The sequence below is a fragment of the Dunckerocampus dactyliophorus genome, chromosome 7 (genome assembly GCF_027744805.1).
Source record: "Dunckerocampus dactyliophorus isolate RoL2022-P2 chromosome 7, RoL_Ddac_1.1, whole genome shotgun sequence".
NCBI classification, from domain to species: Eukaryota; Metazoa; Chordata; class Actinopteri; order Syngnathiformes; family Syngnathidae; genus Dunckerocampus; species Dunckerocampus dactyliophorus.
This window is the reverse complement of record NC_072825.1, coordinates 21498496-21525241: the sequence shown is the minus strand read 5'-3', so window position 1 is coordinate 21525241 and position 26746 is coordinate 21498496. Positions and strand designations below refer to the sequence as shown.

At 39.9% G+C, this 26746-nt stretch overlaps 1 protein-coding gene across 1 annotated transcript in view; it reads right to left on the bottom strand.

Moving 5' to 3' along the window:
* Positions 1 to 26746, bottom strand: part of st14 (ST14 transmembrane serine protease matriptase) — a 29167-nt gene that overhangs the window by 1430 nt on the left and 991 nt on the right. Inside the window, exons 2-18 of the mRNA XM_054780958.1 lie at positions 18550 to 18697; positions 17846 to 18003; positions 16125 to 16195; positions 15094 to 15266; positions 12302 to 12337; positions 10312 to 10540; positions 8918 to 9057; positions 8724 to 8827; positions 8361 to 8470; positions 7674 to 7804; positions 7207 to 7311; positions 4558 to 4665; positions 4351 to 4464; positions 3784 to 3903; positions 3223 to 3403; positions 699 to 967; positions 10 to 146 (exon numbers count right to left, since the gene is read on the bottom strand). Coding sequence (XP_054636933.1) covers positions 10 to 146; positions 699 to 967; positions 3223 to 3403; positions 3784 to 3903; positions 4351 to 4464; positions 4558 to 4665; positions 7207 to 7311; positions 7674 to 7804; positions 8361 to 8470; positions 8724 to 8827; positions 8918 to 9057; positions 10312 to 10540; positions 12302 to 12337; positions 15094 to 15266; positions 16125 to 16195; positions 17846 to 18003; positions 18550 to 18697 — 2334 coding nt within the window. The remainder of the gene's footprint in view (positions 1 to 9; positions 147 to 698; positions 968 to 3222; positions 3404 to 3783; positions 3904 to 4350; positions 4465 to 4557; positions 4666 to 7206; positions 7312 to 7673; positions 7805 to 8360; positions 8471 to 8723; positions 8828 to 8917; positions 9058 to 10311; positions 10541 to 12301; positions 12338 to 15093; positions 15267 to 16124; positions 16196 to 17845; positions 18004 to 18549; positions 18698 to 26746) is intronic.

Sequence of the window (26746 nt, the reverse complement as noted above, 5' to 3'; positions counted from 1 at the left end):
TCCTCTTACCTGGCATGCATCAACTCCTCCAGCCAAGAAGCCACTGCAGAGCATCCGCGAGGTGACCTGGCCCTCAGTGACGACGTTACACACAGAGTCGTTGATGATTTTCACCGATGCTTTCTGCAGGAGCTGTGCCGCTTGACCTGAGAAAACAGGACAAAGGGGTCAGCGCTCTGTCGTGTACCCTCTGTGTTCGTCCCTCAAATCAAAGGTGTTAATGGGCTGGATTAGTATTAGCTAATGAAGGTTTAAGAGGCTTCCCAGGAGAGCGACGCCTGTCTTGATGTATGGATATGGGGAAAGGCTTAATGGAATAGAGCAGATTAGAAAAAGATGAGAGGGAAGAAAGGCAGAAGAGAAGCGAGATAAAGAAGTAGGGAGGACATTAAAGGAAGGGAAGAAGAAGGGATGAAATGGGAAAGATGAAAGGAGGAACCGGGCAGTGAAAGAAGATGAAGAGTGCAGATGAATAGCTCATTGTGAGAGGCATGGGGGAGGAGTGTGATGTCTTCATTTTGATGAGCGTTGGATATGCAAAGAGGGGTAACTAAAAAAAAACACCACTCCAGAGTGGGTCACCCATAATTGAGGAATAATAGCTGAAATATCTGGAATGGGTATAATATTTACCCGCATAAAAAAAAATAGCACATGACTACAGTTGGGAGGTAGAAACACCAATGTATGCAGAATACCTCCTTCTCGGAGCGCGCCCCAACCCGTGACCCAGCAGGACATGCCTGCAGGGAAGACGTGGGAGGAAGCGGGTAGGCAGATGGGTTGGACGGTATTAGACAATTCCAGAGGCTCGCTGAGCTCCAGCAGAGCGATGTCATAGTCAAAGGTCATCTGGTTGTAATCTGGGTGGCTGATGATCCTCTTCACAGCACGGCGCTGGACTCCATCTTGCCTGTACTGGTCCTGCATGCCGCTGTACGTTTGCCAATTGGCTGCAACGTGATTCCTGTTTTAGCAAAGAGAAACAACAAAGGTTATGTAACTGTAACAAAGCTGGAAAAAGATTCAATACAGTGAAATAAAGGCTGCACGTTAGCACGTCTGCCTCAGAGCCACTTGGTTGTGGGTTCGAATCAAAATGCTCCTAACTTTTTTCGGAGCTTGTTCTCCACGTTCTTGGAGAGTTTATAAAGGCAGTCCGAGTTTTGTCGTTTCGTGGTGATGTTAACGCTCCCATAAATCAATTAAAAATGTAAGTGTAGCCTGTAAACACGAGATTCACTCGACAACTACCATAAGTTCGCTGTATAAGACGCACCGGTGTTTAAGCGCCGCACAAAATTTAGAGAAGAAAAACAGATTTGTACATATAAGCTGCACATGTCCACATCATAAAATAGCATTCTGTGGCATGCACGTGTCCATGGGGACAGGAGCCAACCAAGAGCTACGAATAAACTCACATCGAGCTTGTTAACCAATTGGAAATCGCATAAGGTCATTACTCAAAATAACTCAAAATACTCAAAATGACTCGCGGTGTCATCTTACAAAGAACGCTAAAATCATTACACAGCAACTTCCCACGCAAAAGGTAGCGGAGAAATATTCAAGACAAGTACCAATACAAATTTAAAATATTTTTTTTAACTATTTAAACGTTTTCCCATAATGCATTTCATCCCAGCAAAGCATTTCATTGGTTATTGCTGCAAAGGAGCCGCAATGCTGCCTCTGTCCACCAGAGGGAGCCAGAGGAGCCCAGAGGAAGGCTGAAATCATTGCAGCGCCCCGGCAGCAATAACCAATGAAATGATTTGCTGGAACAAAATGCATTATGGGAAAACATTACAATAGTTGTTTAAAATAGTTGAGGAAGTGGTCGAGCCACAATCTATTGCAAAAACAACTGTCAGCCAAACCACAGCAAAACAACAAATGTGTGCACGCACACACGCACACACACAGTCAAAACACATGCCACGTTCAAAGACATTCAGAAATCACAAAACTCTAACACTACACATAACAGCCAGCTACAGTATCTTTGAGCATGTTAAACGTTCTGCTCCTATGAAAGCGACAACAATGACAGCAGTGTAGTGTTCTTATTGTTGAAATGGAAAGTTTGTAGTGCTTTGGCTTGTATTTTTTATTATATTTGATGACTTTATTACAGTTTCATTTCATTCTTATATTTAGTGCTTTATTACTGTACTTTATGCCCCTCATGTGATCTATGTACAGTGTGAGTGACTTAGGAGATCATTCAGATATAATCTAGGTATAAGATGCGACTTCCATCACAGTCTAGGAACGGAAGTTGTACATAACCCGAGGACCACTCGTGCTGGGCACTCCAGTTTCTTTCCACGGTCTAAAAACATGTACCCGTATGTTAGGTTAATTGAAGAATTTAAAATGTCCATAAGTGTGAATGTGAGTGTAAATGATTGTTTGTCTATGTGTGCCCTGTGATCGACCGGTGACCAGCCAAAGTCATCTGGGATAGGCTTCGGCTCACCTGTGACCACGAACAGAATAAGCGGTCGAAAACGAATGAACTGAATGAATAAAGGAGTTAAACAAATGCGAACATCATTAGTCGTCAAGGTTATATTTACAGTCATCTGTATTCAGATGATGTATTGTAAGGAAAAATATATATGTGAGTCACCTTTGTGGTTAAATAATAGACTGATAGTGTTTTCTTCAGGAAACGTCAATATTTGATGTGAATCTATCTAAACCATCAGGTTCCTGCTCAATTACGGTAAAGTGTGCCATGCTGAAGCGCAGGCTTAGTGCTCCACCTACAGGCCACTCTAATGAGGGCAGCTCTGTCCTCCCACAAAATGAGATGTAAATTTAAGCCCCCCAAGGTTTTTCTGAATTAACTGTATCATCAGGGTCTCTTTTTCAGACTTTGAAATTTGTATAATTTGTCCTCTGTTGTGCATAGTTCAAGTCTTTTTTCCAAGAATATCGCATAATGAGATCTGATAAAATGTCAAATACGGGATGAATAATAAAAATGCACGACACGATAACAGTATGCACAAGAGATCCCCTCTGTGTTTATATATACACACAGTGTGTCTGTATGTATGTGTGTGTGTGTATATATATATATATATATATATATATTTATATATATATGTACAGGTGTGTGTGTGTGTGTGTGTGTGTGTGTGTGTGTGTGTGTGAGCGCGCGCGTGTGTGTGCGTGTGCTTGTGTGCGTCTCTCTTGGCTATGACTCACGCGCGGTCGTGGGTGACAAAGCAGTGAGCAGCTGAAAGGATCCACTTCTTGGAGAGGATGGAGGCCCCACAAACGTGACCTGAGGTCTGGAAGTGCAGGCTGACCTGCCAGGGCCATTCCCCGAGCTCAGCATTCTGACCTCCAACAATCCGATTCAGTTTGTAAGGTCTGGTGCCACAATCTGCGAATGTGAGGACAGTGGAAAACTGCTCCATGATGACTGAATGATAGAGATAAAAAGACCTGAAGCACCCAGGATGTTATAATGACTATTTGGAACACTAATAAAAGATTAATAAAACACTAACTAGCTGATCAATACATTATATATATACATAAACATACATCAGCCACACCCTAAGGCTAAAGCCAAATAAATAAATGATATAGATAACAAGAGCTGCTTTCAAAGAATTAAAAAAAATAAAGCAGTCAAGGCCTAAGGCTTTTTCCCCCCGAACAGCTCAGCACAGCTTTTTTCATAATCTACTTTAAATGACAATGGAGAGATTAAAGCCACTTTCAGCTGAATGCAGAAAAAAGATCAAGACTACTACTCACTGCAGCTGGCCTCGTCCGAATTATCTGAGCAGTCGTTGACGCGGTCACATTCGGCGTTGACCTTGTTGACACAGTCGCCGTTCTTACACTTGAAGCTGAAGTCGGAGCAGATACCCGGAGCTACAGTGGTGGAGCAGGGACAAGCAAAGAACCCCACATCAAAGCACGTTCTCTAGGCAAAACAACCCTATGCAATCAGTGAGACTTCAAATGAGCCATGAATACACAATGCATTGCGACTGAAGAGATTGCATTGATTTGGAGTATTGATTGGGTTCCAGGTATAGTATCCTTCTTTATTCACAGAAGTACAAATAAGGGAGCTCCGAGTGTGTAGAAACAATAGCGCAAAAGGCGTATATTGATTTAACAAAAAAGTGAATACAGACAAGTTAAAGAGAATTTGCACAGTAGGAAAAATGCACTGAGAGATGCTTCGTAAAGCCAAAACTTGCATCACACTGTTGATGAAGCGCTTAATGGCTCGAGTAACATGCTTATAAATCACTCTGCTGTGGATTTTCGAATGCATGGCTGAGTTGCAAGAGAAGAAGCGGCAGCACTTACAGGTTTTACACAAGGCCTCGTCACTGCCATCCTCGCAGTCTATCTTTGTGTCGCACACAACATCCTGAGGCAGACACACGCCATTCCCACAGCGCCACTCGTTCTCCTCACAACCTGCGGGCGACGCAACATCAAAACGAACGAGCCGGAAAATAAAGACGTGGTGGTGGCACAAACAAAACAATCTTATTGGTTTGATTGACTTACTGCAACTTTCCTCATCGCTGTTGTCTCCACAGTCGTTAACGCGATCACAGACCCAGAGCTTGGGTTTGCACAAACCATTCCGACAACTAAACTGGTCCACGTTGCACTCTGGGGTAAGAGCGAAGCCACGTTTTAATTATGCAAGTGATGAAGTACCAATGATTATCAACCACACTTAAGACAGAAATGGTTCAGAATACACATTTGAGCTTTTATCATGAAACAAAGAGCAGCAGCGTGTCCAGTACCTCACACAAGTGAGTACACCACTGACATTTCTGAAAATATTGTTATTTCTTTTCATGGGACAACACTAAAGAACTGGCACTTTGATACAATGTAAAGTAGTCAGTGTACAGCTTGTTTAACCATGTAAACTGACCATCTTATCTCCACTGCTGGCAACAAATGTGAGTACACCCCAAAGTGAAAATGTCCAATTAGCCATTTTCACTCCTTGGTGTCATGTGACTCGTTAGTATTAGCCTACAAGGTTTCAGGTGTGAATGGGGAGCAATGTATTCCATTTGATACTATTTGGGGTAAATTGTGTGTGTAGAATCACTTTTGTTGCCAGCGGTTTAGACATTAATGGCTGTGTTGAGTTATTTTGAGGGAACACTAAATGTACACTGTTACTTAAGCTGTACAATGACTACTGTACATTGGATCAAAGTGTCATTTCTTCAGTGTTGTCCCATGAAACAACGAAAACGATTTGCATAAATGTGAGTGGTATACTCACTTTTGTGAGGCACTGCATGTGAATGTGCTTATTCATCCAGGGCATTGTATTTTCAGCGCATTGAATCAATTGCAACTGGACTGTTTGGGTTGCCTTGGAAGACGTTTCGCCTCTCACCCGAGCAGGCGTTATCAGTTCATGCTTAATGACTAGGTGGGCCAACTCCCGTCTGACGAGATAGGACAGCACTCGTCTGACTAGTCAAGCATGAACTGATGAAGCCTGCTCGGATGAGAGGTGAAACGTCTTCTAAGACATCCTGAACAGTCCAGCTGTGACCGATTCAATGCCCTGAGAGTACTGCATCTTAGGCTTGGCACAAATCTGGAAATGGGAAGCAAAGCTGTATACGTATTTAAATCATTTAAGAATAGAAGTTGTTATTTTCTTCTATTTTGACTTAGTACAGTAATCCATCCTCTATTGCTGTTGGTATTATGATCAGGTCTGACCATTTATCAGTGAAGTAAGATCCTTTCTTTATAAATGGAATATTTCCATAGTTGGAGCATAGAAAACCTGTTTACGACCTTCTAAATATGTTTTTTAACATTATTAGAGCCCTCTGGATATGAAATAGCACCCACATAGTCATCTTTATATTACAGTAGTACCTCGCATAATGTAAACCTCCTTTTCCGTAAATTCCACTGAACGTAAAGAATTTATGTAAAGTTTTTGCATCGTACTACGAAAGAAATTCCATATAACGTAAAGCATCAAATTCGATTTGAATAGCTCGCGCGACAGAAAGAGGGAAAAAATTTTCTATGACTAACAGAGTACACTTGTTGACGCTCTCATTGGCTGATTATCGGGGCACCGCCTACGCTCTCATCTCATTGGCTGACTTACACAGTGCGTACGTGACTTTGTGTGAGAGACAGGCTTCTCCCTTCAACCTCCCTTCCTTATGGTAGTCGCCCTTAAACTAGTTCGCACGCATTGAAATCTCTTCTTAATTTTTTTTTACTTTTCTTTGTGTTAACTTAATGTAAGATTACTATCATGGGTAATCATGGGTGTTTCGACTCAGGCTAGTCCTCCTCCTCCTCCTGCCTACACTTGCGTGCTCCTGATCAAGACATCTCGTGAACGGTAAGATTGTTTTTGTTTTTCAGTTTTATTAATTTACAGTAATCTTATTTATTACCTTATTTTACAGTATATTGGAATGTTGCTCTACTATGTTTATGCTAACTTTTTTTTATATTTTCCCATCATATTTGGTGGACTTTTAATATTTTGAAGGGCCAAAGGGGTGAGTTTGGGAAGATCTCGGAACGGATTAGGCTATTTACATGTATTTTACGCTTCGTATAACGTAAAAACCCTATAACGTAAATGTTCTCGGAATGGATTATTTACGTTGTAGGGGCGTCTACTGTACCTTATATAGTAGATATAATCAGAGTAAATAAGCAATTTAAGACTTGTGTCTGTGTGTGTTGCAGTAAATGTGTTCCGGATGTGTTGGGGAAGTGGAAGTGATATTGTTGGTTCAGAGTAGAGTTTTAGCTTGTCATGGGATACGGCCACATCAATAAACCGTGTTATTATTATGATTATTATGTTATCATTATTGTGCTAGTTGTGAAATAATTGAAACCTTCAATAAAAGCCTGTGGTTCCTACAATCAAGTTTGGTGCTTCTCTCACCGAACATTAATGTAAAAATACATGAAATTTGCTTAAATATACATATATATATATATATCTATATTTTTTTTCAACCACAAAACAGCATGATTTATTTATTAATTTATCTTTGAAAAGCCGCGATTGCTGCAAAATTCGAACCGCAATGTGGCAAGGGACGACAATGTAACAATGATCACATGTCCCAATACTTTTGTCCACAACAGCATAAGAAAGACAGGTGGTTGTTTTGAGAGGGGACGTACTGCACTTCATTTCGTCGCTCATGTCGCCACAGTCGTTCCAGCCATCACACTTCAGTTCTTTGGAGATGCAAATGCCAGAAGCACAGGCAAACATGTTGGGGCAAGCTAAAAACAGGGGGAAAAAAGTATAGTTTAAGAGAGATGTAGTAGCACAGTATGATTACAGATGTCATGTTGTCATCTCTTCATCTTGTTGATCAGTGCATTTACAAATCCATTTGTGAAGGTAGCATTAAGAGCTTTCAGAGAGGAGCGCCCCTGAGTGACACTGGCAAACATAAAATGGTCCAAATAAACAAGCTCTTTATTCCGATTAGTGATGTTCCAGAGTCTGACGCACTCCCCGAACCCCCTGTCATTTAACACCACAATTTGACACTATCGGGCAGCCACCTCACAGTAATAGTAATAGCTCTAGTCTGACTGCAACCATAATCTCATCAATCTTCAGGAGACATTCAACTCACGGTTTCCAGGATCGTAGGCACTGTATTCTGCACTGAAGCCTTTGTCAGTGTAGGACTCATCAGAGTGGAAGGTCACTTCCAGAACATTGGAGGTGCTAGTCAGAGCCAATGAAGACAGCTCGCCACAATATCTGGTATGAAAAAACATAACATAATTTAATAGGCATATACAGTATATATATTTTTTTATTGCAGCTGCGTTACATGTTCATCAAAGCAAAAGGTGACAACATTAGTTATACAAGTACCTGCACATTGAATGTGATCTGCCTTTATTATGCCTGACAATGTTCTGTTTGGATTGACAACATCAGACATAAATGTAACAATATGTTTACTATATTGTAAACATATTGCTATACTGCTATATGTGTTTACTGTGCTTGTGTGATTGCTATTTGTCATATTTTAACCCTTATGTCACTAAATAAGGTAACCACAGATAGGCTGTCTTATATTCGTGGTCTAGAGATTTCTACTTTACATGCAAACCAACAGGTGGCACCAAATGACTTTTCCTCCAGCAAGTCAGAGCTTTTCTTCTTGTCAATCACGTGGAGAGATCTGGCCGTGGCATAGAGTCACTGTGTGTATTATGTTTAGTCAATGGAAGGCCATGAACACATTCTGCAAATAAAACTGTATCATCTGCTACTAAATCAAACAATGAGACCCTTTCAATCTTACTTGTCGTCCATAATCTGTACATAATCTTTGTGACACACACGGACGTCCACCCCTGGCTCTTTCATGCGGAACATGTTGAACCTCAAACGCACCTTTTTCCCAGCCGGGACCTGCAGCACAGAGGCAGACTGGGTCATTACATGCTTATTTGCCAAGAACTTTGCCTACAAAGCATGCAGCTGTAATGCTTGTAAACGGACGCATACGCGCTGCAGCTCAGCTCCAGCTGCAGCGGTCTGACAGATGAAGACAGAGGAGGTACTGAACAGCTTGGCTTCTATAATGCTGCCTCAGCATTCCGCTCATGGCAGACTGATTGAGGAGGGCATTTCACATAAAGGAGGGGGAGGCATTGTTGCAAACCTTAATGGTCCACTTGCAGTCCACAGCAGGAGGGTAGAAGCTGGGATGGAGAGGAGAGGTGAAGACTCCTGTGCTTGCAGAGAGGATGCCACCACAGGTCTTCACTGAAAACAATGTGTCACGTTGTATGTCATATACACATCAATACTGTATGTTGCGGTCGGATGGACATGAATACAGTATGTGCTTTTTACCCTCAGACTTGGGGATGGCTTTGTACACTGCCTGAAAGCCAGGTCGCTGGACCTCACTGTCTGTAATCAGGTTTATCAGCATGATGTTACCAGAAGACACCACCTCCAGAGGGTTCGAGGGGGGCCTTTGACCGCACTTCCTGTGAAATGCAATAATGACAATGTGCAAAAGACATTTACCGCATGCATTTATACGTCTAGTCTCTTTCTCCAATAAAAACTAAGTAAATTAATACACTACTGGGTCCCAATGGTTGGTTATGACTCATTGTCTCATATAAGATGTTTAAGTTTTCCATGCTTAAGGACAGCTTTTTGTAATTTTTTGTACACTGCAGAATAAACAAAGGCTTTCTCTGTACAAGGTGCGCTGGGAAACACGTTGAGAGCCTCCCATTTAAGCCTTTAGTCTCTTCACTCTCAACATCAATGTCACAAACAAGATTGAAATGATTTAATTTGAAAATAAATCAATAAATAGGCAGGGCGAGATGGAGAAAGATAAATAAGGAGAGATGAGATTGCTTTGGAGGAGATTCAAAGTCAAGCAAAGTGGGGTATTATCAAAAGTTTCAATAAGGCGAGGAGTGTGTGTGTGTCAAATCATGCCTTTAAAGACTATTATGTCCTGGCTTTCATAAAGCTGCAAGTCACCTTGAATACAACTGATTACTCCATCGTATATGAAAATGTTGCACATTACATTAGATGTATTTGTTCAGTGGGAAACTGCCTGCAGTTACAGCTAGTGTTGCATTCCATAGCAATCGTTTTGACATCACATTCTTCCCCCACAGACAAAGTGCAATTACACACAGCGGTGTGGCAGGATTAAGGTTGGCACCCTTCAAAGATTTCTAAGCAAAGGTCTTTTTAGTCCGATCAATCTCGCTGAGGTCGCAAACGTTAACAATAAATGCAGCGCTGAAGGCTCCAGGGCCAAACAGGGGGGTTTGTATTCACAAACCAAGTGAAAGGAATGAAGTGGAATGTATTTTCCTCCTACAACTTTTATCCCTAAATCCCTGAGCAATGCTTCAGTCAAATACAACGTGATTCCTTGTGGTTGTCCTGTGGGAATGCTGTACAACTATATTTCCTCTCTGTCTGATCTTCAAGGCTAAATAAATTAGACTAATGTGGGTTGAGCCCTATTAAACAAATCATGCTACAGAGGTTTAACACCAAATGAGAGTGAGATTTGTCTGAAAAAGTGATGTACCGATGCCGTTTTACAGACATAAACAGTCAGTTTAATGGCTTGAAATATAATTCATGTGGAGGGCGGAGGCCATGCGGAAAAATCTCAACAACATTCAGCATGTAATGGTAAACATGTTTTTTTATGCGTCTCATTCGTGTACTTGAATTCGGTGGACAGACCTATGACTTACTCTGTGATAGCCTGCGAGTCATCTGGACTTAAAGAATCATAAATGGCCACAAAGTCATCAGAGCAGTCGTCCTCCACGTGGAAGAAAGGGAAAGTGATGGAAATGGCGTTTGTTGCAGAAGCTCTGATTTGCCACTGACAGCGAGACCTCGGGGGGTAGCCGCTGGGGTAGCCCGGAGATGAAAACTCAGATTCCTTTCCTTCAGCCTCCAGTCGGAAGAAACATTCCCCTGGGAATCACATAACTGGCATGACACGTACACGCTTGAGCCACATTAAGTACACCTACACAATCTAAGGAGATCCAGTTCAAGCGTTGTTTTTAAAAGTCTGCCTTTCCAAAGACAACCAGAGCACTCAGAGCGCAGACCTCCTCCAAGGCTTAAATATTTGTAACCTGCTTCAACAGGGAGTGACTTTGCTCTTAATTAATCCCTAAATGGTGGTAAAGTTAAAACATTTTTTTTAAAAGGGAACAAACGAACTGCAAGTTCCAACAAATTACAACGTGAATTTCTGAACATGTTAAATGTGATGTTATATGTTAAATTTAAAGTGTCACATGGGCAATTGGCTCAGGTCTGGAAGAAAATAAGGTTGAAATGAAATAACCCTTAAAAAAAATAATCTAAATAGATAGGAAATATCGCTACATTTTTAATTGCCACCAGTAATTTAACTAATTACTAGGGCTGTTAAATGATAAAAAAAAAAAAAATCATCAGATGAATCCATTTTTTAATTAATTAATCATGATTAATCACCATTAGCAACTATGCCTGAAATATGCCCATTTTTACTGTATTTAATTAACAAAAAGATAAATGACAGGACAGGATTATATATACTGTATTTGTATGCATTGTAAGGTAAAAGATACCACACAAGTCTAAAAACCTATTTGTCTAACACTAGTCTCTTTAATAGTAGCAGAACATTTGAATCACACTTTAACCGTGTTACTACGAGCAATGAGGGGTCATGGTCAAAGACATCACATAATTTAAGGTAAATTTGCACATTTTCAGTGTACTTTCTGGGATTTTCCAGCATACTTAAATGCACAGTAGCAAACTGTACATCCGAATTAAGAATTACAAAGTGAGTGATAAGAATGTACACTTAATATTTTTCTTTGTCTTCCTGTTTATTTAGACCACGCATACGCACATTAAAAAGCTGTTTTTGTGATGTTCGGAGTGTCCCTGAATGCATCTTGCGTTCTTGTAATGAGAATGATGAAGCGTCGTTCCGAGGAAGAACGGACCACAGACGTGATTGTGAGTTGGAGATGCATATGTTGTGTTGGAATTGCACTGCTGTTGATGTGTTCAGGTAAGAATAAAGTTATAAAAGAGCATCAGACTGTGTGTGTCTCTGTGGGCATTCTACACTGTGCCTCCTACCGTCATAACAGAGAAGCACACTTATAAATAAATAAATAAATGAGTTACCGCCACTAACACGTTATTTTTGACAGCACTACTAATTACATTATGTCTTTTGTACCAATGGTTAAATTTGATTTAATAATATAGACACATGGCTGTGCAGTGCATAATGGGTTTCTAATATGTTTGCGCTTCATTACAGCAGACTACAAGCACAAAAATAAATATACTAAATGAATAATTCTCTGAATGTGTCAATTAAATCTGACCGTTATTAACTTTTAAAGGCAGAATTGTTGATACAGTTCTCCTACTGATCTTATGAGATTATGCAGGTGTAACAAATGAAGTACAAGTGTGTCTTCTTTCCTTGGAAATCTTGACAGTTATTAAAGATCACAATGTTCTTCTATGAATGATGCTAGAAATGTTTCATGCAAAGGAAGATTAATGAAATGAGGAAGTATCATAACCCATCGTCACTGGCTGGCCTGAGCCTGACTATGCTTTCAGTAGAACATACCCAGTGTCAGACTGTATCTTGTTGCCAAATGGGAAATTACAGCTATGAGTGATTAAAATGAAACAGGTTGTACTTACTGGCTCGGGGGTTCCTGGCCATGCGAGGGTCAGTGACTGGAGACAGACAGAAAGGAAGGGGGAGAGCGTTAAAATCAAGAAGAAAGGTTGGAATACACCACTAACGCTGGGAGGCAACGAGATTTTGATGCATGAGCCTGAAATATTTAGGTTTGCACATTCACTGTTCCATCTCACAGCCTTTAGGGAAACCTGCAATGCTATGCTCTTTCTGGTCCATCTCACCTTGCCTTAAAGCAGTAAGCCATACATCTCTCCTTAAGTAACTGCGACAGAAACATCAAATCATACCTACAGAAATCATTTTTTAAAAGCGCCAAACCGCTCTGAGTCACAAGCTCAGCTCTTGGCTAGTGGCCAGGATGTGGACAAATGCAATGAGAATACCAGGAAGACAGAATGAAGAACAATGTGCCTCTCCAGACCCGGACTCAGCTAATGGCATTAGAGGATCCAAAGTGTATGGATGCACTATCTCAGGTGCAGTACAGGCAGAGAGGCCCGCAGGATGCCTTATCATCTTATCAGCAGAACTGAAAGTGAGCTCCTTTAATGCAAAGCATACTGCACAGAATTGCAATGCTGATAGGAGATGACAGCGAGCTTATTCAGCTCTGCATTCTCAGTCTTTTATATCTGCTGACTGTTAGGGCTCAAACACAGAGAGCACATACGCAGGCTGACACTGCTGTCATAGAGTAAAGATTCCTTTCTAGCAAGTGGCCACACTGACCACAAATACAAGTTTCCATTTTTGTGTGGCTGGTCAAACAGGCAAGATCCTTTCATTGGACGATTATTGCAATTATTTATACTGTAAATGCTCCGATTGAAACCTGTATTCAATTAACCATAGTCTCCTATAGTTGTGCAAAAGTAAATAACCGTCAAGTCAGGTCAAAAGACATTGGCAGTAAAAGATGTGGCTGTAAGCAACATCCTGATGTTATGAACTCCACAAGATGACAGTAGCTGCATTTGAAGTATCACGAGTGGTCATCATTCAGGAGCTTTATCTATCTCTGCATGGACTTTAAAATGTTGGTTGTGCTACTCGGGTGTTGGTGTGCTAATAAATGACCACGTGGGCAAAGGGAACTACATTTTCTTTTACACTTTTTCATGCATGTCAAATCATTATTAAAGTTAAACAATGAACTTGTGACATAAAAGGAGTATTCGAATTTAAAAAATAACAGACTGTCTACATTTATCGCCTTCTTCCAGTTAACGACCCGCCCTCTTTGCGGTTTAGGTAAACAAACAGCCCGCCCATGCCAAGAGGCTACTGTAAAACATGGCACATTATTGTGATCTGGACCTGCTGCAGTTGCTCAGTTGGTCAAGGTTGGCAAACACTGGTTAAGGACCAATAATAAAAGTACGACCACCTGGGGAAATGACTCTGAGGGCTCAAAAAGTGGATTATTGACCACCTCAGACCACAGACACTGAAATCTGTAGAGGTTCTACAACAGGGGTGTCCAAACCTTTCCACCGAAGGCCGCATACTGAAAAGTCAAAAGGATGTGCGGGACACTTTTACATTTTCGAAACCAGTGGTTCTCAATTATTTTCTGTCACACCCCCACTGGGGGACAGAAATGATTTTGTGGCCCTGAAATACTATTGAGAAACTGATAATATCTATTTATTAATCTGTATTGTACAGACTGAACTCAAAACTGAAACCAGCGAAATGCAACAAAATGGAGAGCAGTGAAGCATACAAACGTACAGTATTTAAGAGTCAAATTGCATGCCAAGTATGACAAACTCACGCCCCCCTGACAGTTCACCATGCCCCCCAGGCGTCCCGCCCCACTATTTGAGAAGCCCTGTTTCATTTTTACAAATATTTCAAATTTCTTCTTGTACATTTTTTTGCGGAATATTACTTCCTTTATTCACACATTTTTACTTTATTATCGCAATATTATAACTTTAATTAAAATTAATTAAAAATTCCAAAAATTGCAATATTATTCTTTGTTTCTCATTTTACTTTTTTTTCTTTAATCGTCATTCTTGTAAATAAAGCTGCTTTTTTCCCCATTTTTCTTCTTTTTTTTATTTTAAGTTTTCTTGTTTAACAGTAGTTTTAGAATGTGCCGAGGGCCAAAACAAAAAAACCCAGCAGTCGGCCCTAAATGGCTCCCAGGCCGCACTTTGGACACCCCTGTCCTAGCAGATACTATATTGAGAAGATATATATATATATTTCGACCAGCAAATAACCCGCACTGCTCTCAGGATCCGACGTGACCCCTCACACATACACGACACTTTGTCTCCACAGCAAACCAGCTTCTGAACTCTGACCCCTCCCTGTCCAGATATTGCACAACCCCCATTTAATTTAGCATTTTTCATTTTCAATTGCATGACTTTGTGCCTGTTTTATTGTCTGATGTTCCACTTGTTCTTGTCCTATTTTTCTGCATGCTGCTCTTTGTGCCTTTTCAATTTCCCATCTGGGATAAATAGTGTTTGAAACTGAAATTTCCGAAAAGTAATAGAACTCCAGATTCAAAAGCGTATTGACATAATGCTACAGCAAATGTGTGCTGTATTTAGAGAGTCCAACAACATAGATTTTTCGTTACACATTCATCACTCCAATCAGAGTACAACTTGGACAAATGTGCACATCAAGGAGCTGAAGATCTATAAAGTCAAACTCATCCAACTCACTCACTTTTGTATTAAAAGTCACAATGTCAATCTAAAACATGAATAAGGCTGCTGCTTTTTTGCACTTAAGTGAGAATTACGGTGCTGTCAATACTCACATGTGGCTGTGATTTCACTGATCTTGATCTGGCCATTGGTCCTGCGGCTTTGCTGATCTTTTATTCCATTTTCCAAGGTCTTCAACACCAGCTCCTCAGACAGCTCTGGCACGAACTCAAGGTCCTCCACTGGGACGTCAAACTGGGACCAATAGTAAGCTATCACGCCCTCACTGGGGTAAGCAGAAAGAAAGTACAGTCATTCAGTACCAAGTTTAAAGATTTGGGAGGAGGCATGGATTAGTCAGGGAATTGGATCGCCAATAAAGAGACAAAATGAATGAATAAATCACGCTAGAGGAATCTCATGCCGATGCTGCCATCTAGCAGTGACTATGTCGTATAATGCTACTAGAAAAGGACAAAAACAAGACATTCATGAAATAAACTTATGCAGTAATTTGTATGGGCTTATGTCAACACAAATAACTTAACTTTGGTTTATTTGTTTGTGATGACTCCATAAAGGGGGGGATTAACATAAAGTACAAAAGCAGCCTAGATGCTGTCATACACTTGGAGTGACAGACTGAAGGCAGGGTAGGGGGGTTGGGGCTGGGGGAGCATATCCAAAAGATGAGGCTCTGCGTGAATCATTAAAGAACACCACATAGGAATCATCCATGAGATCCACCACACCACAGAAATGAGCCAACATGCATTTTTGTTTACAAGAGTACAGTTTAGGTTTCTGACTACATTAATTGTGATTAACTAGAAGCAATTACATTTTTAACAGCCCTTTTTAAAGCCCTTGTAATAATAACTAGGAATTCGCCATGTGAATTTATTTGGGCAGGTTAATATTTTACAGCACATCAGCCATTCCCAGATACCAGGTAAATATGCCCCCTAGGACACTGAGATGTACAGCAATATCATCAGAACAATCTGATTGGACATGCAATACAGGCCAGGCTTTGATCATATTGCAGAATAAAATCCAACATTTTGGAAGCAATACATGTATAAGTGCATTCTTGTCTCTGGACATTTACACAATAATTACCCACCCCAAACCCAAAAAGTACCTGAATGCTGTGACCACAGACTTAGTGTAGTATGAAGAAAGGAATTCATCTTTCTTGATATTTTCCCCGAGCTGCATAGGGAAAAAACGTTAAGGAAAGATAATATTTACCTAAACACATTAATAGCATTTTAATAAAATAGAGAGCATAATAATATAAAAATACTTTCAATGAGAACACTTCCAACGGAACTTGCAATTAACTTACTACTAGTAACCCACTCATGATGATGTTAGATGCATGTCAGCAGTATTGCATAGCCTGTAAACACACTGTGTCATACTTTGATGACTGTAAAAGAGTACAATTCATAAGGTCTGAATAAAGTGCATATAAATTAAAAAGGGAACAGCCAAGTTTTATCCAGACAAGAGTGGTGATAAGTGTTTAAAAGCGGCTCATGTTGTGCATGTATAGTTGTGGAACTGGTTAAACATGTTACGCCCCATGTGCTTACTGACAGCAACAGTACAGAATATTTACTACTACTGAGATCCCCCTACAAATGTTTAGTGGAATTCAATTTAAAGCCACTGCGCTAAATACAGATTGATAGCAGCTGATGGCCATTGGACTAGCGACAAAGTGCTGTTATGTCTCAATTTGCATACTTCCGTACTTACAGACAACTTAGAAGGGGGGGTACAAGGGAGAAAAAGTAATAAATTCAGTTTTAATTATTGCACCATCAAGAAGTTGAGGAAGGGAAAGCTTGCAGAAGTGTTACCAGACAATCCCCCCAAAAATCTATGCAAGACATTTTGTGATAAAAGTACAGTATAAAAACAGTTGGACTCGCGCAGTATTATTAACATGACAACACGCGCACCATATTGTACGCTAACTGGTAAATGCACGCACACTGAGGCAACATTTTTGTGTACATTATTTAAGTAAACTGGAAAATACACTAATCAGGGCGTACGCAAATCAAAGTTCCCCTTTACTTGATTTGGGAAAGCACTCCACCAGGGATGTCCATTTTCGGCCAACAGCTTATTATTTATTGGCCCCCGGCATATTCTAAAAATCAAATGAATTATATGTATATATATATATATATATATATATATATATATATGTATATATATATATATATATATATATATATATATATATATATATATATATATATAAAAAATACAGTATAGATAATATAGATACATTATTAGATATTAAACTAACTTGCACAAAGCTAAGATGTGGATGTTTTGTTCAGATAGCTTAACATCTATTAATGTACATTAAAAACATTACAGATGAAAATTATTATGCAAAAGACAAGGCAACATATTGAAAAGGTTTCAGCAATGGGCACACTTTCCAATGAATCATGAAATAATAGTTTAACAGGCGGAAGTGTGGAAAACATGCATTTCTATAGCGGATTTCAGGACGCGAAGCAACGCCATCAAACAATTCACTTTTTTTCTACATAACCAGCCGCTAGAAATGAAAAGATAACTTACACATATAGACATCTTACCGCTGAGTTAGTTTATCCATAATCAGAATAATAAAGATTATTATAAAGAAGTTGCATCTTTTCTGTATGTGGCCCTCAGTGGAAAAAGTTTGGACACCCCAGCACTACACTGTCAAAATGTGAACACTCAGGAAGTAAATACAGTGTTTTCCCTAGGTTAATAGCTTCCTGCAGGTTTGATATATGGTCAGACATGCGTCGGTCACTTGAACTGTTCATCCAGCATCCAACTCACAACTGCCTCTAGTGTTTCTGCCAGGGCTTCAAATTCGGGGCTGCTGGTGTCCTCCAGCTTCTCGTTGTATTTGACGTCGGGCAGCATCATGTGACCACTGAAGACCAGCTCTGCAGGAACACGGTGCTGACTGATGCTGGCTTCTTCGGCATCTTTAACTTGAATGTGACAAGACAATAGAGAGTATTTTAACGTCAGTTTGTTGCCTTTAGATGACACAAGACATTTTAAAGTGAAACCCTATTTTTAAAGCCGCACAGTTTGATCTCAAGTTGAGCGGACAGATAAAACGCCTCCTACGAGAGACTGCTAATCAAAACTTCAGAGGGCTTTTTGTCAGAACGTGCTTGTGGAAATGACAAGGGAACTATGCCACGTGCTGGCGTTTTTTTCTTAGCATTATTCAAAAGGAGAAAGTCAAGGCTGTCACTTGAACGAACACTAATGGGAAATCAAAAACATCCAAACAAGCCACTTAAACAGTCTCCTGTCAAAGAGCTTTCACAGCAAGTATAAACACTGGTTCTGATGTTAGGTTTGTCTTTGCAGGAGTCGACGTTGGTGGGGTAAACACTTCAAACATGTTATTAAATCCTACAAAGAATAACTTTGATTTATGCAAAAAGGATGTTCATAAAAGCATGGCGGAGCACTTGAGAACTACACAAGGGAATATAATGAAATAAGCTTTCAACAACACTCACAGACAAACAGCCAAATTAGGAAAGCAGCTACGGCAGCAAGGATGAGGACTGCCACTAGAACCCCTATCACAGCCCAGAGCTTCCGCTTGGAATGGGCTTTCTCTTTGCTGGTTAGGAAGTCGATCCGCTCATGGCGATCACTGTGGCCCTGATGGAGGGGAATAAAGACTCATGAGCATGAAGACGAAAATACATAATGCACGTTAATTGAACAGGTCACTTTGTAACATTGCGATATGTTCCAACGGGGAATGGCATAACCAGTACATGTTGCACGGGAGATGAGTTGGCCCATCATTCTCTGCCGTGTTACACTTCATCACATAAAACAGTGGCATTGTGTCAACAAAAACAACAGTCTTGGAACTCTGTAATGGGATAAGCTGTTTAAAGGTTCATTCTGATTTTCTACATCTAACATGTGACCTATTACTTTATGTCCATTATTTTATGTCAGTTTGAAATTAGCAAATGCCATATATTCAACACTACAACTATGCAGGATGCTAAATAGCTGCACCGTTGCCAACTTTTTAAGAAAAGTCGCTATTGGCTGTCCTAGAAGTCGCTAAGTTGCTAGATGACACCATTGTCTAATTTGCATATGATGTCATAAAATGCTGTAGAAAAAAAACATAACCTCGGAGGAGTGACAAAAAAAGTGAGTAAAAACACTTTAATTATGTTTACAACTACAAATAAACTTGTTTCTTGGTTTGTTCATTTAAAATTGTCCATCATTTCATCAAAATAAAACAACGTTTATCTCGGCCAGCGCCTCTCAAAGTTCTCCCACCCCACGTTGGCTATTGAGAACTTTTTAAAATCTTTTTTAAATAACACATTATTCTGTGTTTATTCTATTGCTCACATTAACATGGTCCATGAGTAGCACACTCTTTTGGTCAATATATGTAATAGCGATTCATTTGCACTTGCGATGCATACAGCGCCACATCATGGCTTGTTACTACCTTTGGGCGGGGCGGACCTGTCAACAGCACCTGCCGCTGCTCACTGAGAACACAAAAATGCAGAACTATACATGCTTTCACCATACTAGAAAGATCCCCAACAATGCCAGAAAAAGTCACAAAATTTGGCAACACTAAATAGCTATTAACGGGAGTTGTGGTTTCTCACTCAAAGAAAAACACTGCCCCACAGTGTTTTGGTAGAGAATTGCAAGTCTCAACTCAGCCCTCAGCCGAATCTAATGAAACATCAAGGACACATGCCACTACAAAATAAACTTGTAAATATTCTTTTACATATTTGAAAGTTTTTCAAAAGCCTAGTGGTTAGCATGTTGGCCACACAGTCAGGAGATCGGGAAGAATGTTCAAATCTCCGTTGGTCATCTCTGTGTGGAGTTTACATGTTCTCCCCGTGCGTGGGTTTCCTCCCACATTCCAAAAACATGCGTGTTAGGTTAATTGGCGACTCTAGATTGTCCATAGGTATGAACGTGATTGTGAATGATTGTCTGTACTGTATGTGCCCTGTGATTTGATGGCGACCAGTCCAGGGTGTACCCCGCCTCTCGCCTGGCATCAGCTGGGGTAGACTCCAGCATACCCGCGGCCCTAGTGAGGATAAGCGGCATAGAAAATGGATGGATGGAAAGTTTTTCAAAAAAGTAACATTCCCAGGTAACTAATTATACTTATGAAGGAGTAATTCCATTAATATTTCATTACTTTTTGGGAAAGTAACCAGTAACTATTACCAATTACTTTTTTTAAAGTAATTTTCCCAACATTCTTTATCCCACTCATGCCATTACAGATATAATACGCTACTGACATTTAACAATGGCTATGCCTCTGGATTACGCCATTGTCTTTTGTCAAAGCTAACAGGTTTATTGTTGTTGTTGACTATTAACTTTAAAACTTTACTTTTTACACTTGAAAGACTTAAGAATGATACAATATTCAAATAATGACAGAGAATATCATCTAGGTCAACCAGCAACGTGGAACACTACATGTTTCATTTTTACTTGGTTAAATGCAACTTCAGTTATGTGCCTTCCTATACTGGCTAAAGGAATGATGCTGTAGAAAACAGGTAGTGCAAGATTTACAAAATAGGGTTAACCTCATTCAAATTAGCGCAGTGCAAAGCTGAACTATGACACAATGTGGAGTTGGTAAATGGTGAATGAGATGCGTTAACATTGCGAGAGCAGCAAGCAGTAACAAGCAGTGTGCATATATTTGCAAGACCGGTCAAACCTGCTCAGTATTGTGGCAGAAGATCCCACATTCATCTCATCATGAACATGCTTTCAGGCACTGCATAACCAATAAGGGATGGAATATGAGCCCAGTGTTTGACAGTTATGTGTGTGTCAATACTGGATGTATGCCTGATGTGGAGTTCAGCCTGATGTGGAGTAGGCGGACACAGAATGGCTGCTGACCGGCTCATAATCAACACACAATGAATTCAGCGCCCACAGCAGATGAGCGAAGAAGCCGGAGTGCCATTAGGGATGGAGAACCGCATTGGTATTAAATCAATTTGTCAGATGGGCTGCCCCTTGCGATGGGGGCTCAATTACATGAGTCTCGATGATAACTCATGGCAATTAAGGCCTATTCTTACTCTGCGCTGGCTTCCGCACACGCTGTCTAAGTGGAATCTCAAACAGCAATCATCGACCAGAATGAGGGAAATCTTTAGAGATGGGGTCAGCCAGTGCTCCAGGGTCTGTCGCTCTATCAGCCCCCCTCCATCAATTAATCACAGCTTAATAAAACCATTAAGCAAACTTCATCACGCCCCATTCTTCACTCCGAGAAAGAGATATTATCCCCCTTTTAACGATGTGAAGCATTCTTCTTCTGAGCACTGCTAATACTGTGAAACCCCATCGATTTTCTTCAGAGAGAACTCAGAGAAGCCCCTTTTCTCCCCTTTAACTCTCACCTGTTCCAATGCAGAACTCTACCAAAAATACTGCCTTTACAAAAAGTACAGTACATACCTCCATCAAGGTCAAAAACCTGTGTCATGCAGGTGGTCAGTAATAGGTGCAATCTACCGTGACTGAATATAAAATGGTCATTTTAAGCAATTCCACTCTTAAATTCGGCTGGTTTCTTCCTTTGCCCAAGCCACATCCCGCTACAAAGTTTGTGGAAATGTGTTTTTGGATTATGCTGGTAACAAACTGACGAAAATATAACATCCCATATTGCATTCATCTAATATTGTTCAGCTGTGACAGATACATGCATAAAGAAAGTGGGTTTTTTTAAAAGATAAACGAGTCAGTTATTAATAAGGGTGCACGATAATTACATGAGGATATGAGGAATTCTGACATCATAAATCTGATAACATCCAATAACATCCAATAAGCATAACAAAAGCTCCAATGAAGCGAGATTCCCCGTACTCTGCTGTAGGTGGGTAAGCATGAGCAAATCGAGGACTCCTTTTCCTTTATGACGTGCTGCAAACGGCCTGTCGTAACTTCCTCTGAGCTCATGTAAACAAACATGACGTCGCTCGTGTGGGAAGTCTCCCTGTTTCAGAGGAAGACATTTCTCCAAATGCTCTGCGAACATTCCACAATGAGGGAAAAAACATTGAGCTTCAACACATCAACGCCAGCATCTCTACGATGCCCGAGGCTTGTTCCTATCGCTGCGACATTTGAAAAGTGCAAACAGTTTGCTAGAGACGAGCCGAGGGCTAAAGCAATCTGTGATTTATCATGGCGCTGGATGACCAGCCCCTTACTATCCATTGAAGATCGCAGCTTTTGTCGGTTAGTGTGGCAGCCACAGCTTCTGAGCCGACACTATTTTTTTAAATATTTTGTTAATTGTAGTGATATCATATTTGGTAAGGACAAATTTAGAAGTACAGTTTGTCCAATCCAACTTTGTTTGTTGTTCTTACCTCCATTTGTGCACAAACGACGGTTAGATCTAAATCAAAATTTTTTAAATTGTGCATCGCTACTTATTAAAGATGATATGAGATGCTGCCAACGTAATAATATAGTAAAGTGCTGGCAAACTTTACTACATGTACCCTGTCAAGTCTCGAACTATGTGCGCTTTGACACAGTGACCAGCACCACCAGATAATTCGATCAGGGCTCCAGACAAACATTTTTTTACGAGGAGCACAGTGGCCCCCAAATTAAAAGAATTTAGGGGTGCACACCAAAATCAACTGGCAAAGTAAATATTCACATTTCCTCTCATTTTCACAGTATTATTGATAAATACTTGAACAATAAACAGCAACTGTCTTCTCTAACCACCCTGTTTCTGTCCCTAGCTTCTGGAAGGCCTCTTTGTTGGTATCATATACACCTTAAAATGAAATCACGTCATGTGATTCTGACAATTATTTATTACTCCTTCAATATTTACTGTAGACCAGAAACCACCAGCCCATCATGACACCTAAAATCTTATCATTATCATAATCATTATCATCATATGTTGAATTCAAACATAGTTTGATTTAAAACAATCCGTGGACGGGGCCCAACCGGGCCGTGGATAACTTTCAGCAGCAATGATAAAGAGACACGTTTTAAAAACAAGTTTTGTAAATAACTACATTGAATAATATGTAAATGCCTTTCAATTTGGAAATATGGGCTGTAATTCTATTGGAAAATAACATACTGTTAAAAGCCCATAGTTTTTGCCGTTTTGTTTCATTATGCTTCACCGAGTGTTTCCCAGCGGTCATTGAACGCATAGCTATCTGCTCAAGACAAAGTGAGAGTTATATATATATCTTTGTTCGATACCGCCACAAACAGACTTATATTTTCCCACTCAGCGTTGTTTCCAAATGGTGGTGTTGTGTGTCAATGTTTTGATGACGTTGTTATGCCTGTGTTGTGCACTAGTGTTCATATTTTGTTTGGTGTCGAGTTAATACATGCTAGCACACTGCTTGTCACGCACATCAAACAACAACGTGATAATCTGTTTTGCTTTTAATTTGATGTTGTTGGTAGCTACTTTTCTGAGACTTTTGTTTGGTACAGTCAGAAAGAATGTAACTTTATTGCGCTTTTATTGTGAAGGTTGGAAGTACGTTGTTGGCAGTCATCTTCCCGTCATGTTAAACTTTCACAACTTCAGTGGTCATCTTATAAAGACCATCGGTTACATTGTGTTTGTGTTTGTTTTGCAAACGCCACATAATGAATAAATCGCATTAGATTACATACATTATAACTCGATGTTGTCTCCTTTCCTCTTCTTTTGCAGTTAATGTCGGTTGCCAAACTAGCTTATTTGTGCATTACTGTCAACTATTGGGCTGAAGTGAGGAGCAAATGTTTTTCAGCAACAAAAAATATTCAATAATAATAAAATAAAGGACATTTACTGGTCGCATATGCGCGGATAGATGAAAAATTTACTCACGATGTCTCAAATTTTAGTCGCAGTCTGGAGCCCTGTAGACGCATGACAGCGCCAACAACAACTGCATTACAAACAGGCAGCCTCCCGACACCTTTTAAGCCGGAAAATTGCCGGATCGACTTCAGCCCACCATACAGAACAGTGACGCATGAAAATGGTAGAAAAAAAAAATACAAATAACTAATAAATATACAGTACAGGTAGTGTGAAGAGGCTTTTGTAAACTCTGTTACATAGTCCCTCATTCTGCAGCTAGTATATCTAATCTCTCAAGGTCGGCGAGCACACACATGTTTTCTAACCTTCTTTTCAAGTTTGCCTAATTATCTAAAAAAATAGTCTCCTTCTCATACGTCTCAGACTACTGAAGGCCTCGTCTGACAGGAAAACACAGTACCGAAACTACCAACGTCAGATTGGCCGGCACTTTGTTATGCTACAAACTAGTAGTCAGAAAACTTGCTAAGTTAGCAGAGTTAAAATGCATACGTAGATGACAATAGAGCGCCATACCAAGGTAGCCTAGATGCATGTACAATATGTGATGTACTGTACAGCTAATGGCTATCCAGGCATCCAGTATAATATTTTATCGACACTGTTCAATCGGTTGAGGCATTGTAATTGTGATTCCTTAAATGCTAATCATCTTTCAGTATGATGCAGTGCTGTTCTTCTCCATTGCATCCTACAATAATACAAATATGTAATATATAAAGGCATTTTTTGACTTGCACTGGATCTCATTAGATCGTGTAGGTATACCTAATGAAGTGCCCAGAGAGTGTATTCCGCTTGTGAACAGCTCATTCTTTTGCTTGAGATTTTTCCTCACCCTCTTTTTTTTTCTTGGTTTTGTTCCGGTTTTACAACAAAAACAAGTGAGAGGGGGGTCAAGTGAGAACATGCTTGGCAATCTGATGTGCCAATACCTGAAGCTGCAGCAAGACAACAATGTAGATTCCCTAAAATATTCAACATAAATTTTTTTTTTATGTAAAACTACTAATTCCCTAAAGGATTTACAGAGGAGGTGCATTTCGACAGCACTGTGCAAAGTCTTGTAAACATTAATGAGCCTTTGTAGGGGAAAACCTCACCTTTGGCCGTGTGTAACCACTGGTGGTTAAGAGTGTATTAATATTCTGTGGCAAACACTAAACCAGTGCTGCTCGCATGTGTCACATTAAATGTGTTCTCTAGCAGACCTTAGTGGCAGGTGAACAGATGTGTAGAAGACAGGAACTGATGTCGGAAGTTCAGAATTTAGTTTTAGCTTGTCTTGGATTATGGCCCCAACAGTAGCCTGTGTTATTATTATGATTATTAGGTTAATATTATTGTGCCTGTTATGAGATCATTTAAACGTGCAATAAATGCCTCTTCTGATGATCACATCTGGTCCTTGTCTCACCAAACACCTCGTGGCCAATGTCGAATACTACATAAAAAATTGGAATGCTTCTTCTGCCTTGTATTTGTATTTCAGTTCATTTAGTTAGTCCATATAGCCATTTTCATGCTTGAAAATGCTTCATTTAGGCCAAGAATAAGTACAATTTCCACAAAACAGCGATCATTTATTAATTAAATTGAAAAAACGGAATAGAGTGAGGGCGCGATTTTCGAACCGTGATGTAGCGAGGGACAACTGTATTAAGGTAGCAGCATGATTTGCTTTATTTTTGACATGTTTATGAATGTGTAAGATGGTTCGTAGTTCTCCATTCATTAGTATAACCTCATTCTCAAATGTAATCATACAAATTATTTACAACTAAAAAAACAAACATTTGCTCATTTGCAAATAAAAAAGTCTAGATCAGAGATGTAGTTAGTGATTTGCGATACCACTGATTTCCTTTCTGATCCGATACAGAGTAAAATTCAGACTGGTATCAGCAATACTGATCCGATATGTTGGGCAAATACATCTAATGTGTCTAGTAAATTTTAAAAAGTAGAGTATATCAAATCAAGCATAACTCACAGCAAAAATAATACATCAGAGTAATTTATTTATTTAGTTTAAACTCTCTGAAGTACACAGTAAACACTAGTTTACCGTGATTAATTGATTCCAGACCCGGCAGTGATAAGTGAATTTTCGCAAAATAGGATTTCTCATCTATAAATCAAATATTTTCATAGAAAACCCATTTACGACCTTCTACATACTGTTTTTTTAATATTAATAATATTTTTTAATATTATTAGAGCAGACATTATTAGAGCATAGACATGAAATAACACCCCTATAGTCACCTTTACATTCATATTACCCAATATAGTATACACAATCAGAGAAAATAAGTGCTCATGTGTGTTTCAATAAATATCTTCAAGACATGTGGACAGGAAGTGACGTCGGGGATTCAGAGTTGAGTTTTAGCTGGAGTAAGAGCGGCCACAACAGTAACCCATGGAATTATTATAATTACCCCATCCATCCACTTTATATGCCGCTTATCCTCATTAGGGTCGAGGGAGTATGCTGGAGCCTAGCTTACTCCCAGTTTACTTGAATGGGTGAGAAGCAAGGTACACCCTGGACTGGTCGCCAGCCAATCGCAGGGCACATATAGACAAACAACCATTCACACTCACATTCATACCTATGGACAATTTCGAGTCGCCAATTAACCTGTCCCACATGTTTTTGGAATGTGAGAGGAAACCGGTGTACCCGGAAAAAACCCATGCACGCACGGGGAGAACATGCAAACTCCAGAGAGATGCCCTAGCGGAGATTCGAACCCTTATCTTCCCGATCTCCTGAC